General features: G+C 35.7%; 1 protein-coding gene across 1 annotated transcript; it reads left to right on the forward strand.

Moving 5' to 3' along the window:
• The first annotated feature begins 1,397 nt into the window (after nucleotides 1-1,397).
• Nucleotides 1,398-10,644, forward strand: LOC145317043 (uncharacterized). The gene is made up of 10 exons (XM_080157924.1): nucleotides 1,398-1,634; nucleotides 2,071-2,220; nucleotides 2,517-2,672; nucleotides 3,019-3,104; nucleotides 3,339-3,721; nucleotides 3,958-4,099; nucleotides 4,363-4,965; nucleotides 5,355-5,742; nucleotides 6,075-6,689; nucleotides 6,987-10,644. The coding sequence occupies exons 1-10, from the start codon at nucleotides 1,571-1,573 to the stop codon at nucleotides 8,462-8,464; spliced, it is 4,065 nt and encodes a 1,354-aa protein (XP_080014050.1). The 5' UTR covers nucleotides 1,398-1,570; the 3' UTR covers nucleotides 8,465-10,644.
• The last annotated feature ends 3,381 nt before the right edge of the window (nucleotides 10,645-14,025 follow it).

The raw sequence follows: 14,025 nt of genomic DNA on the forward strand, positions 1-14,025 counted from the left end.
TTTTATTGCTTTTATGAAACAGGGCTATAGTATATAACAGTTTCAATTTGTTGAAATGCTTTAGATACCATTTGCATTGATTAAATTGCATTTTGCCCACCACTACTTCTACATGCCTCAAATTTCATGTAATCTAAGGTAGATTACATACCGGAAGGGGTCGTGTCATATTTGTGGTCGGGGATGGGGGGTAAGGGGCTGCTTTAACCCCCCCTCTCGCTGCCGTTGCACAGCAGGCAAGCACGGGGCAGCTCAATCATCCTGACAAAGTTTAAATTATATTTCATGCACAGAGCAATAAAGAGAGAGAGAGAGTTTGTGTAGAGATCTGTTCTTGGCTGCTGACAACAAAATCCAGGGGGAATAATCCCAGGGCTACGGAAATGGCGCACTTGAATTGTTTTTGAGGGAGGCAATTTGAGTTTTTGGAGAGGGGGTTTGGAATTGGGGGAAATATTATAATTAAACTTTAGGGGCTCTACGGACTTAGTATTTTAGCGCATTAAATTAATCTGTAAAAGGGAGGAGGGGGGAATAAATATAAAAATTTCGGATGGGGGGGGGGGGGGCATGAAATAGTAAAGGGAATTAGATTTGCGTGATATAAGGTAGAGATGTTCAATAGACTATGGGGGGGGGGGAAGAGGGGGGATTATCCTAGGGATTAGCACTTAAAAAGGGGAACGTTGAATTAGTGCACTGTGGGGTATGGGGGGGGGGGGATATTTGGTGTTTCAGTGCGCATGAGCAAATCAGAAAGGAAAAGTAAGTTCTAACTTCTACTAGACTAGTAGACAAGACAATATATAAATATAAAATAACACATATAAACAGAATAATAAAACACTCAAATTACAAAATTTAATGCCATGCCGTATTCATGTTATACTGTGAACTTGTATAAATAAAATACAAATATAAACAAGAGATATAGTGAGTTTTAAGAACTATAAAAAGATAGTTTAAACTGAAATATTTTATGTTTTTAGTGAAATAATACGTGAAAATAAAATGTAAGCATGGTGAAATGTACTTTCTAATTAATATTTTGACAATGTCTAAAACAGTGAGAATTATTAAATATCAGTATAGTGAAAAATTTAAACAACATTTTAACATATTTTCTCTATCTTTTTATTAACAAAAGATAAATGTTTAAATAACAACATTTCAAAAACAATTGCAACAAACACCAAATGATTATTTATTCAGTTGTGTTTTTTAATACTAAATGAAATTACGACCTAATACATTTCTTTTGGTCAAATCTTGCAATAAGGAAGAAACTGCAGATTTTGTGTAAAACTCACAAATTTTAAGAAATCAAAATAAGTTACATATTATAGTTAATAGTTTTACTTAATTTATATTTCATAGGTACCTATTATAATTTCAGAAGAAAACATAATGATCATAAAGTAGAAATTGTAACTCACAAAAAAATGACTTAATAAAAAATCCTCTAGAATCCTTCTTTAAAATCCACAAGAGCAAAATAATCCAAGCTGGCGACCTCTTGATATGACAAAATCAGGGAGAGGAAGAGAGTCAGCTGTTAATTTGATAAATAATGGAGAACAATGAAGGAAATGGAGGGGCCAGAAGGTCTACCAGGACTAGAACTAGTGCTACAGGTAAGGAACAGCCTGTCTATTTCTCGGATTGTCTTTTCAGGAAGAACCTACTCCTGTGTTACTTTCCTAACTCAAAGGTTGAATTGTAATTGCTTCTTTTTTGACCGAATGTATAGTTTATTGACAACATTTCGTCGTAATTAAATTGATTTAAGATCTAAAATGAGATGAGCATAATTTATTTTGAACTGTTTGGAAAGAATTCTACATAAGGTTCTCCTAAATGTTCTCTTAAATTGCCAGTTTTTTAGTATTACCTTAATAAGAACTTGCGGCATGTAGTGGCTCTTACAATACACAAAAAAACGAGATGATTAAGATATTGATCATACTGAATATTTAATGCCTTTTTAACTTAACTAGCATAAAATAGAAAATATCTTTTTTTTAGTTTTAAACCTTTTCCCAGCTGATATATAAAAATATCTTATGTTAGGCGGAGCATCACCAGCCCCCAGTGCTAAATCAACTACTAGCGGTAGTAGCAAGTCTTCATCAAGATCTGCCACTCCTGTCCATGGCAGCGCAGCACCCGCAGCTGCTGTTGAGGAACCACCAGCAACTACAACAGAAATGACACCAGAAGGCACATTAGTTTCATGAAATTTAAAAAACTAGAAGAATTTTCTATTCAATTACAAAATAAAACTTAATTTAAATACCTACCTTTTTTTTACATTAAAAACTTTAGGTTCTTACCTATAGACTTTTTAGAAACACTCCCAAAATATTTTACTGCAATAGCATTCAATATCTACCTACCTAGACAGTCTTTTAGGTTAAGCTTAAGTATATTTTAATTTAGTTCAAGGTTGATAAGTTGTTCTTTTAATAAAAAAAATCAATGTATGCATTTTTTATTATATGAAACTGTGAATAAAGGTACAGCTGGGGGTAGAGGCAGCCGCCAGTCGTCGCGGCTGAACAACCCCGAATTGGCGGCTAAACACAAGGCATTCATGGCGAAAGTTACCGCAGCTACTAAAGGCAGCATGGACACGTATCTTACCAATGAGATTATATCTGAAACTATGCCAGGTAAGTTAATAAATTAAAATTTTTTTAAAATTCATAGAAAACCCTACATGCTTAGGTAAAATATTGATTAATGATTATAGATCAAGCTCAGTTGACTAAACCATGACAAGTCTAATATAAGAATTTTTGAAATTTTGAGATTTTTGAAAGCTCTTGATATAAAAAAATCTGAAACATTAAAATTATCATGATCATCACATAAAATTAGGCATTTTGTTAATTCATAACATGCAGAAATTTAAAGAAAAAGTTGCATTAAGTGCATTTCAGAAAAATGGTTTAAAACAAAAGTTTTCTTAAAGCAAAAATATTAAAATGTTATAGCAATAAGAGTTTTTTTTTACAGGTCCAGGAAATAAAAGAAAACCGTTGACCCCTAAACCAGAAGAACAAGGATCTGCTAAGAGGAGACGGAGTGCTAGAACCAACTCAAGGAATCATTTATTAAGACAATAGATCTAGAAAGTTTAGTAGATTAATCCCTTAATTAGACCAATTATACATAGTGTAGGAAGTTAGGAACTATCCTTGCACATTACAGTTTTTTGTTTCTGATTTACCATCAAAAAGGCAATCAATCGTTTATTAAGCATTCAAGTTTAATATTTACATAAACGTTTGTATGTTTACTTTTTTTTTACTATGTCTAACTAAATGTTGAACTCTAGTGGTGCTGAATCCCAGAACTCGACTTCCAACAACGACTGCTACTGTTGGATATGCCACAAGGAGGGCGAGTTCATCTGCTGCGAGACTTGCCCGCGCGTCTTCCATGCCCGCTGTCTGCAGCTGGATACCAGCCCGGCCGAGGACTGGGTGTGCCCGGAGTGCGTGTTGGTCATGAGCGCCGAGAATATGGATACACGGTCGCGCGCAATGCGCTTGCTCACCATTGATCAGCTGTGTACGCTGCTGAAACATGCGCTCACGCGCATGAAGTCGGTGGCTAATGTGGAGCCGTTTTTAAAGCCTGTAGATCCACTACAGTTTCCGGCCTACAAGGACTATGTGTCTTTTCCTATGGACCTTGCCTCTATGGAACGAAACATCAGGAAAATAGATTTATCATGAGAAGATGATTTAAACTTTCCCCCAAAAAACTTTCCAGGGAAAATAAAAAAAATATTCATTTCCTTTTAGTTGAAAATAGGTGTATGATAGAATTTCCTTAAACTTATTGTTGTCTAGGTGATAATAGTTTTTTTTTACAAGTAATAGCAATTTACTAGGAAGGTAATAATCTTTCAAAATCTTTTTTTAAATGTATGATAATATCTATTTGTAACAGAAAAAAGCAGTATGGAAGTACAGAGGCGATGTTGGCAGACTGTAAATGGATCCTGCACAATTGTATCATATTTAACTCTACCTCCAGCAAGCTCACCAGCATAGCTAAGAGTATTGTTAATGTTTGCAAGCATGAGATGCAGGGATGTTTATACCTTATTTTCTTTTTGAACCATTAAAATTATTTCAAAGTAAACTTTATTTAACGATCTTTAAAAAAAAGGCATATGGTTGTTTGACCTTTGAACCTCTGAAATTATTTTACAGAAAAATTGAATAATAACCTTAAAAAATGCTTAAAATATTTCATGATCATAAAAAGCAAATCAAATTTATATTTAAAACAATGATAACAAATGATTTTCCAAAAACAAAAATAAGTTTTAAACATAACTTGTTTTAACAGGAGGTAGAGAACTGCCCTGATTGTTACCTAAATGCTCATGTGAAGAAGGACGTCTGGTTCACAGAGGCGTGTCGTCTGCCCCACCCCCTCGTCTGGGCTAAGCTCAAGGGATTCCCGTACTGGCCGGGCAAGCTGATGCGCATCAACTCTAAGGACAATCACGGTGACGTTCGCTTTTTCGGCGCGCATGATCGCGCCTGGATACCGCTCAAGGATATCTATCTATACAGTGAAAAACCGCCGACAGATATTAAAAAGAAGCGCGGCAATATTGAGCCTTCGTTTGAGGAGGTTGAAAAGCACAGAAAACGGCTGGCCGAACGATTCGGTCGTGTTGAGTACGCCGAGCCAAAAATTGCCTATGACCCCTCTCGTGAACTTGAAATGTTAAAAATCCTACTGCCCAACTTTACGCCACCCTTTGACATTTGCAAGCATGGGCGGCGCAGTCGCAGCTTCAGTTGTTCAGGCAGTGAAAGGTCGCGGGACGCGACCCCGACACCCAGTGATTTTGGGACGGAGGATGGAGAGGAGGAGGAGGAGGAAGAAGATGGGGAAGGAGACGATTTTGAGGATGCAAAGTCAATCACGTCAGCAAAGGTAACAAGTTTTAAGTGCTTTTTTTTTAACAAATTTTGTAGATGAAAACTATTATTTGAATAACTAGGTTGAAGGGAAATATTTCGCTAACCGTTATATTGATTGGGCTAATTTTTAGGGATTATACATACTCTTCTTGTAATGGTTTTTAGGCTATTTTTTTATAATATTCAAAAAATACCCAGCACCACCTTAAAAAAAGACTATCTAAGAGTAGGTAGGTATATTATTTTTCACACAATTTTCAAAGTTTGATTTTTTAATGTTATATGCAAACAAAACTTGAAATTGGAATTCAATTGCCTAGCGTATTTTTTATGCTATATTTCATTTGAGTAGGTACCTATTTGAAGTAAATAATCTGATAATACAAGGTTATATTTATTTAGGATGAACCTGCAGCTACCACAGAAAATCCTCCAGAAGACAAAATAATCCTCACCCTCCCTAAACCTGTTATCACCAGTGAAGACACAAAAGCATCAGTCAGTGAGGAACCACTCCCTCCACCCCCCAAAGTGATGCCAATAAAAGTAAAAATCAACACAAAGCTGGCTACTGTAGAATCGACACATATGCCACCATCAGATTTGGGCAATAGTAGTGGCCTTCAGTCCAAGAAAGAGCCTAAAGTTGATATCATAAAGGTGAAAGCAATATTCAAGGATGAGCATGGTAATCTTGAGGTGGTCAGTAATGAAGCAACTATCAATGAGCAGAAAGAAAGTTGTAGAAATGTCAATGAAGAAATGGTTGAAGAGAAGTCAGATTTAAAAGGTTAAGTTTTTCAAAGTTTAAAGCATTTGGACTTTTATTAAATCTTGATTGAATTTTTAATAGATAATTTTAATCTACAGCAGGGAAAATTATGTTAATCATAATAGGGGATAGACATTAATTTATCGCCCATTATTATATCCCTTTGGATGTGAATATTAATAATTTTTTTTGGAAATATAATGTTTCATTAAATTATTGAAGAGGCTTATTTAAATGCGTGTGTGTGTTTTTATGTTTGTTGAATGACTTAACAATCGAGTACAACTGAATATCTCAATATCTAGTTTTTTCCAATTATTTTTTATTTCTAACTAATTGTTTAATTTTAGAAAATGACCAAGAAATGAAAGATCTGACAAGTCAAGAAGAAAAAACCACTCCAGAAAAGTCAACTGAAGAACTACCCAAGCCTGAAGAAAGCTCACCGGTTGTAGCAAGTGTTGATAAAACAGCCGATTTAAGTGATAATAATGAAGAAACAACCGTCGCGGCTGAACAGTCAGCTGAATTAACATCTGTTGAGAAACCAGCTGTTTCTATAGCGGTTAAGAAACCATCAGAACTTATTGCTGTCCCTGAACCAACTGTTTCCATATCTGTCAAGAAACCATCTGAATTGACAACTGTTGAAGAACAGCCAACCACTGAAGAAACATCAATAGCCACATCTGTCAATAAAAAGAGCACTGATATTGACAATACTAACGCTATTATTAATGATACATCTAGTACAGCAACTAATGATACAGTTAATGATAATGTAACAAGCACAACAAGAGTGACTGTATCCCCTCCCTGTGAAGTGACCAGTACAACCCTAAATCCCTCCGCAAGTACTGATATGCTACTAGAAGATGGTGAGGTTGTTGCTAAGACAAGTGGTGGGGCTAGTGAAACAGAGGGTTATCTGGCTGATAGCAATAATGAGAAAATTATCATTGAAGGTAATTTAATTTGGGTTTTTAAGTGCTAGAAGAAATTCAAAATAGACAAGGATGTTGACATTCATAAGAAACTAACTACAACTTTTATCGTCAATGTGTAATGGATAGACGGCCGGACAAAATAAATAGTTTTTTATTCTTTACTGTAATCTTTTTGATAATTTGTTAGGTATCTGTTTTTAACAGAGAATTTAAGATAATTTCCATCCTTGCCCGGGCGTATTGTTGGACTCACTGTCCAATATCTCAACTATAAAATCTCAAAATTGTGTAATCTAATATATTTTTCTGTTACAGGGGATGATGATATGGATGAAGATCTTGAAATGAGTGTTGAAGAAGAACCAGTCACAGAACCTGCCATCTCTCCCAAGCCCAAGGAAAATAAACCGGAAAAATCACCAGAAAAAAGCAAAGATAATCAAGCTACCAGTGATGATAAAGATAAGAGTGCAGATACTGCCAATGAGAATAGTGAACAACCTAAAAAGAAGACTCCTCTTGATTATCTGGGAGCATGTGCTAGTTTAACGGTCACCAAAAAGATCTCTCCTGAAAAGAAAAAGGAATCCGATACTAAAAACACAGATCAAACTGTTACTAAGCGACCAAGTAGCAGTGAAGAAACAGAATCTCAAAGCAATGAAAAGAAAAGGAAGTTATCATCTGACAATGTTCTTGAATCTGAGTCAGAACTGACAATCAGCAAGGTTAAAAGAATTAGCACAAAAGAGTTTGAAAGCTCTGCAGCCCGTAGCGCAACCAGCCCACAACAACAACAATCTTCAGCCAGTGGCAGACGGCAGTCTCAAAGTCCAATAGCGTCCGCCAGTCCGTCTCCTGTTGGTCACCCCCCACCGCCTTATCTACCCAGATTTCCTGGAATGCGGCCGCCAGGTATGCATCCTATGGGTCCTATGGGAATGCCGATGCTTGGGCCTAATGGTATGATGGTGCGAGGCCCACCGCCACATTTCCGCGGCCCACCAGGCGCTGCTGGCGGTAATAGACCTCCTCATCCTTCCCAACCAGCCGGACCTTTAAATCTTCCACCAAATCTGCCGTCAACAGCTGGACCGGTTGCAGAGCAGCTAAACAAAGTCGCCAAACGGCTTGCCGATACACTGAAAGGTCACTTTTTAGAATCCTTATCAAGCGTTACCGAGGAGCTTGAAGACGGTAGCAGCCCGGCGGCGGCCATCAAGAAAATGAAAGCTGAAATAGAACGGGCAGAATGGCGGCACCAACAGGAGATGGCTGAAATGAAGCACAACGCTGATTTGGTCATCATGGAAATGCGCCAGGCCATGGAGGCGGAGAAGCAAAAGGCGCTGCACGACTGCAAGAAGCAGGCGGAGATTGAGAAGGCGAATGCAATCAAGGAAATGAAGAAGAAACAGTGGTGTGCCCACTGTGGTAAGGAGGCAATTTTCTACTGCTGTTGGAATACTTCGTATTGTGATTATCCTTGTCAGCAGGCGCACTGGCCCACACACATGACCACCTGTGCACAAAACAGCGCCAAACAATCAGCGGCGGGAATCGCTGCCGAGGAAGAGTCAGCCGCCGATCAGCTGACAACAATTCAACAGCAATATTTGCAACAGCATCATCATCAACAGCAGTTAGCGGCGGCCGCCGCGGCTAGCAGAGCAGCAGCTGCAGCCAGACATAGCATGATGATGGGCGGAGCGGCTGGTATGCGCTTTATGAGACCGCCGGGAAGAATGGGCGGACATCCTATGCAAGGATATCCCAGACCATACTTTATGTAAATTTCCTTTTTTTTTATACCGACGAAACAAATCAATCTAATAAATATTTTAAAATAATATACCTACCCAATTTTAAATATTACCACTATAGCCTAAGAAACTCATAAATTTGCACTTTTTCGACCTACTTTAACTGTAGATACAGGGTGCGGCACATAAATCGAGACATTTTTCAAACGGCTATAACGCGAAAACTACTTGACCAATCAGGACGTTTGACCCAACTATAGAAAGCTTAGGTAATGACCTTTTAGCACAAAAACTCTTTGGACGAAGATAGACGTGTACGCCGAGCTGGCCGCGCATATGTTCAACAAGGCAGATTCCAATTGCGCCGGTGGTTTAATGCGCAAAATCACAAAACGTAGGGTCCGACAGGGAAGGAGTTGGAATCTTGACCCCAAATTTTGTGGGTGTCTTATGCTCATTGAGACACACATTTAGCCGTGTTTAAATCCATTTTTGCTCAATCTTAGCCGAAATGAGGTCGATTTTTCAAGATTTTGAGCCTTAAGAAATCACAAACAGTAAGGCCCGACAGGGAAGGAGTTGGAAATTTGACCCAAAATTTTGTGTGTGTCTTAATCTCATCAAGACAAGCATTTTGAGTACTTAAAGTCCACTGTAGCTAAATCCTAGCCCAAATGAGAGCAAAAACATGGATTTTGTCAATTTGGCGGTTACTCATGTTCCTAATGAAATGTGGCCTCCCAGCAGCCCGATCTTAATTCAATGAACTTTTGGGTCTAGGGCTACTTTGAAGCATGCACCAATAGACGTGCCCATACCACAAAGACCTCCCTCATTGCCACTATCAAGGAGAACTATGCCAGCTTGGACAGGTACATTTTGACCTGGACCTGCCGGCGGTTGAGGAGGCCGGTAGAGGCGGTGATTGAGGCTGGCGGCGATTTTATTGAATAATCTACTAGTCATATACCTATTTTGCTTCCCAGTTTTTAAAATTCAATAAAATCATTAAAATTGACGATTTTATGTTCATTTCTTTAAAAATTACAAAATGTCTCGATTTATGTGCCGCACCCTGTATATCAATATCAGTAGGTCAGTTTAATTTTGTAGGTACCTTAACATTTATGAAAGGTTTCTCTGAAACAATTTTGCTTCCAATTTCTATTGAAATTTATATGTAAATTGTATACAACAACCATGCATAATTTTAACAAACTATTCATAATAATAACATTGCTCAACTTAACTGTTCAACTGTAGTTCAAAACATAAAGTCTGTAGATAAATTATAGTGTAGATACTTCTTTATTATCATTATATTCAACGGTGATGTAAAAATTTTTATAATGTACACAATTTTAAAAGTTGGTTCTTAATTGCTACTAAGTAGTCACTTTTTTAAGATTAGAAAAATTGAAGTTTAAAATACTTTTTAGAATACCATTGTTAAATGTTTCATAAAGGGGTGAAGGGCTATTGTCGAGATCTCGTAATCCAAGTTCAGGACAACCTAAAAGATCAAAGAAAGTTAAATTAGAGATACCCCTCAAAATAGGGTATATATTACATCAAGAAACCTCCTGCAGTATTTTTTTATGATTTCAGGAGTCAAAATTAAAGTGATGTTCATTAATACTTAAATTAGTAGATATCGACATTAGTCCCATTCCCCTTAACTTTTTCAAGTTACATAAAAATATTAGAATTTTAAGAAGCTTGTAGAACCTAAATCTTCACTAATTCGTCTGTTGAAATATAAATCTTTTTTTGTATGAATTTTTTTCTACAAATTATTAAATGTAGATTCTATGCAAATAAAAAATGCCCAAATTGCCTTCATAATTTGCCTATCATTATTAGTATTGACTGATATTTGAAAATGTACATCACAAGTTATTTTTAGTCCATAGTCGTACATTTGTACGGTTTTATTTACTCTCAACAGTTGTTCATTATTTTATATGATTCAAAATTGTTTTAAATAAGCAATAAATGATTAAAATTAATTTTATTCTTGTCTTATTTTAGTAAAAATGAAGAATTTTAAAATTTTTAGAGAATTTTCAACTGATCAAATGAATTATTAAATTTTGGCAAGATTATTTTACAATCCAATAATTATACCTTATTTTTTTTATAATAAACATGATTTTATGCTGAATGTTTTGTTTGTATAATCAAGTTTTATTCGTTTTATTTTCTACTAGTTTCAGATGTTTAAAAATGGCGAAAATATTTATGAATCAAAATAATAAAGCTTTTTTGTATTGAAACTATTTTATTACAAGCTTGTGTTGGTTCGTCTGTAAAGCTACCTTATACACGTTTATTTTATTTTTATTCTTGTTTTATAAATTTAGACACAATATATACCTACTTTTACAGCATAAAAAGGAGGTCTGTGTGTCCTTACTAAAATGTCTCCCTAAAAGCTGGACGGATTTGGACAGCTGTCATTTCACATTTTCCTTTAATGAAGTAGGCTCATGATTACTTGAAAAAATGATTTAAAGACTGAAAAATCCTGCTCCCCCTCCTACATCCCTTTTCCTTATTCAGTCTCTGATCATTTTAACTGGTTAATGTTTAAAACCAAAGGGATAGTTGCATGAAGTGCATTTAACAAGTTTGATAGCAAGCATAAGCTACAAGAATACCAACTAACCAATAAGGCATCATGTCGTTTTTGTGAAAACAGGAAAGCCATTTACAGACTGGCCAGAGTGTACGTTTTGTACGTTACGCATCGAATCTGTGTACGTTCTGGACGTTATTTTGATATGTGTACGTAACGTATTTTGAAATTTGTATTTTTGTACGTTTTACGTTTTTTTTTAAATAATAAGAATCAAATATTAGCAGAAAAGTAATTTGTATGTTTTGTACGAAAACTATAGGTGTATTATATTAAATAAATTCAATATTATCTTAAACTTTCATAGAACAAAAATATGTAGGTAAATTATGCATATATGTTATTAAAACTTACAGTTTAAATTTATGGATTTGAAATATATGTCCTATAGATTTAGTTTAAACTATTGAACAGAAAGAGATATGCAGTTGACTAAATTCAAGTTTAAATGCATTTCATGCAACTACCCCTTTAATAGATTTTACGATAATTTTTTTCAAATTCTTTATATACTTGGGTAAATTTTCCGAGATATCATATGGTGCTCAGTTTAGGATTAAGAAGTCTTATTTTTTGGTATCTTCAGTTTTTAAAGAATAAGAATCAAATATAAGTATAAAAGTATTTGTATATTTATTTGTATTTGTACAAAAAGTCTTACAAAAATAGTATATTATCTATAATACAAAGTAGAATGATGTGATGTCTGTCCGTCTGCTTGTCCGTCTGTATATCAGAAGCTTAATATCTCAGTAACCACTGAACCTATTGGGCTCTACTCTTCATGGAATATAGCTAATAGTCCTGTGATGGTTTTTTTCTTTTTTTTCTTTGGGGGAGGGACACTTAAAGCTTTTTACTTTCTACTAGGATTAGAGGCTTCGTCCCCTCTTTTATAGAATCGTTTGTTGGAAATTTGTCAAAAAAAAATATAAAAAAAGATTGTGATTATTTTTTTCACTTAGGCTTCGCCCCAGGGTGCGGTGGGGGTTCCCCCACCCCGCTGATTTGCATTAGTTTATAAAAATAAATTGAGGGGTGGTTGATTTTTTTTGGAGGGTGGGTTTCCCCACACTCTAAGAAAATAGCCTAAAACTACCACAGGACCAGTAGATATATTCCCTGATGATTAGAACCCAATCTGTTCAGTGGTTACCAAGATCTTAAGCTTTAGACAGACAGGCACTGATTTACTTTGTATTAAAGACTAGTATTTTCTGAGATCTTTAGCAATAGACAAAATAACCCTATATCCTATTATATATTTATCCTATAATCCTTTTTTTCTGTAACGAAGAATCTCGCTAACTGCTGAACCGACATGATCATTGTGAGGTTGTAGGCTATTTTCTCTGTCTTTCCATATCCCTTCAAGAACCTGTATTCAAAATGGTAGAAAAATAGCCTAAAACCATCTCGGCTCCTGTTTTTTGATTGAATAAGTTCACATTCTACATATTTTCATTGAGATTTGCCTTTTGGTTGGGGTGCTAGAAGATCTATTCCTAGATTTTCTTTTTTTCATGGTTTTCTCGACTTCTATTCAAGTGTGTGTCTGTGTGTGTATCTGTGTGTGTGTCTGTACCGAAGGATCTCGCTAACCGCTGAACCGATCGGGTTCTCCGTAACAGGGTAGCTTCTCATAGGTCCCGGGAAGGTTTATAACTATTTTGGGGGAGGGTACCACCACCCTCCCAAGAGAAATCACAATAAAATCAAAAATAATAAATATTTCCGCCGCATAGTGTCGCTAGCATTGTCGCAATACGTACGTAGTCGCGCTGCGTAGACGCATGAATTTAACAATTGAAAACATAGACAAGTTATTTCTTAAATTAGATATTTAAAATAAAAAAAACATTTAAAGGCCACTATAGGCCTCTAGGGGCGTAGCCGCTAGTAGTTTATATAGTTCCCAGATTTCCATTCATAACTTTTGAGCTTCGCTACTTAAGGATGTTGTCATCCTTGGTTTTTACTTTTTATTTTTAAATAAAAAAAATGAGTTTTAAATTCAACTACCGCCCCCCCCCCCCCTAATCAAGTTCCTCTAGAGGCCTCTAAGGGCGTAGTCGCTGGTCCTTATAATAGGATATACTTTGTACATAATAACAGGATGTCTGTTTGTTTGTACCAAAGAATCTCGCTAACCACGGAACCGATATGGTTCTCCTTAACAGGATAGCTTCTCATATGTTTTTGGAAGTTTTATAACTATTTTGGGGAAGAGTGTCACCATCCACCCTCCCAAGAGAAATTGACTTTAGAAAAAAAACTACCTCCTCCCCCCAAAAATGAATTTTAATTGCTCACTGATTTTAAGTTAATTTTTTTCCAGATGTCTATAAATAACTTTTCAGCTTCGCTACTTATGTATGTTGTCATCCATGTTTTTTTTATTGAATTCAACTCTCCCCTCCTCAAGTGCCCCTAGAGGCCTTTAGGAGCGTAGACGCTAGTTTTTTTAAATAGAGTAAGAGGATATCTTGTGTCTGTCAGTTCGCTATGGTTCTCCTTTACAGGTAGCTGCTAGTAGACTTAAATGTATTGATAATAGGTAACTAGGAAATTATTTAACTTATTTTTATTAGGAATGTACGTTTTTTGTACGTTTTTTTACTATTTTTATGTACGTAACGTATTTTTTTGGTGTACGTTATGTACGTTTTTTATTTTCAAAATTGGCTGGCCAGTCTGCATTTATGTTGAATATATCCAAAAAATATGAGTTTAAAGTCTTGATATTTTTAAAACTACCTGGTAGAAAATTTAAATTCTTTCAAAAATATGTCCTATAAGTGTTGTTTAAACTATTGAACTGAAAAAAATATTCAGTTCACTAAATTCAATTTTATATGAACTTCGTGCAACTACCCCTTTACAGAAAAAAACACCTCTATAGCATTGCTAAATAGCATATCGTTAAATTCACTTCATGCAAGTTTCCCAACCA

This window comes from Acartia tonsa, chromosome 4 (genome assembly GCF_053477335.1).
Source record: "Acartia tonsa isolate MP-2025a chromosome 4, ASM5347733v1, whole genome shotgun sequence".
NCBI classification, from domain to species: domain Eukaryota; kingdom Metazoa; phylum Arthropoda; class Copepoda; order Calanoida; family Acartiidae; genus Acartia; species Acartia tonsa.

Coding starts and splice junctions, on each gene's coding strand:
- LOC145317043 (XM_080157924.1), top strand. CDS start 1,571: ATGGAGAACAATGAAGGAAATGGAGGGGCCAGAAGGTCTACCAGGACT. Junction 1,635..2,070: donor GACTAGAACTAGTGCTACAG/GTAAGGAACAGC, acceptor ATCTTATGTTAG/GCGGAGCATCACCAGCCCCC. Junction 2,673..3,018: donor TATATCTGAAACTATGCCAG/GTAAGTTAATAA, acceptor TTTTTTTTACAG/GTCCAGGAAATAAAAGAAAA.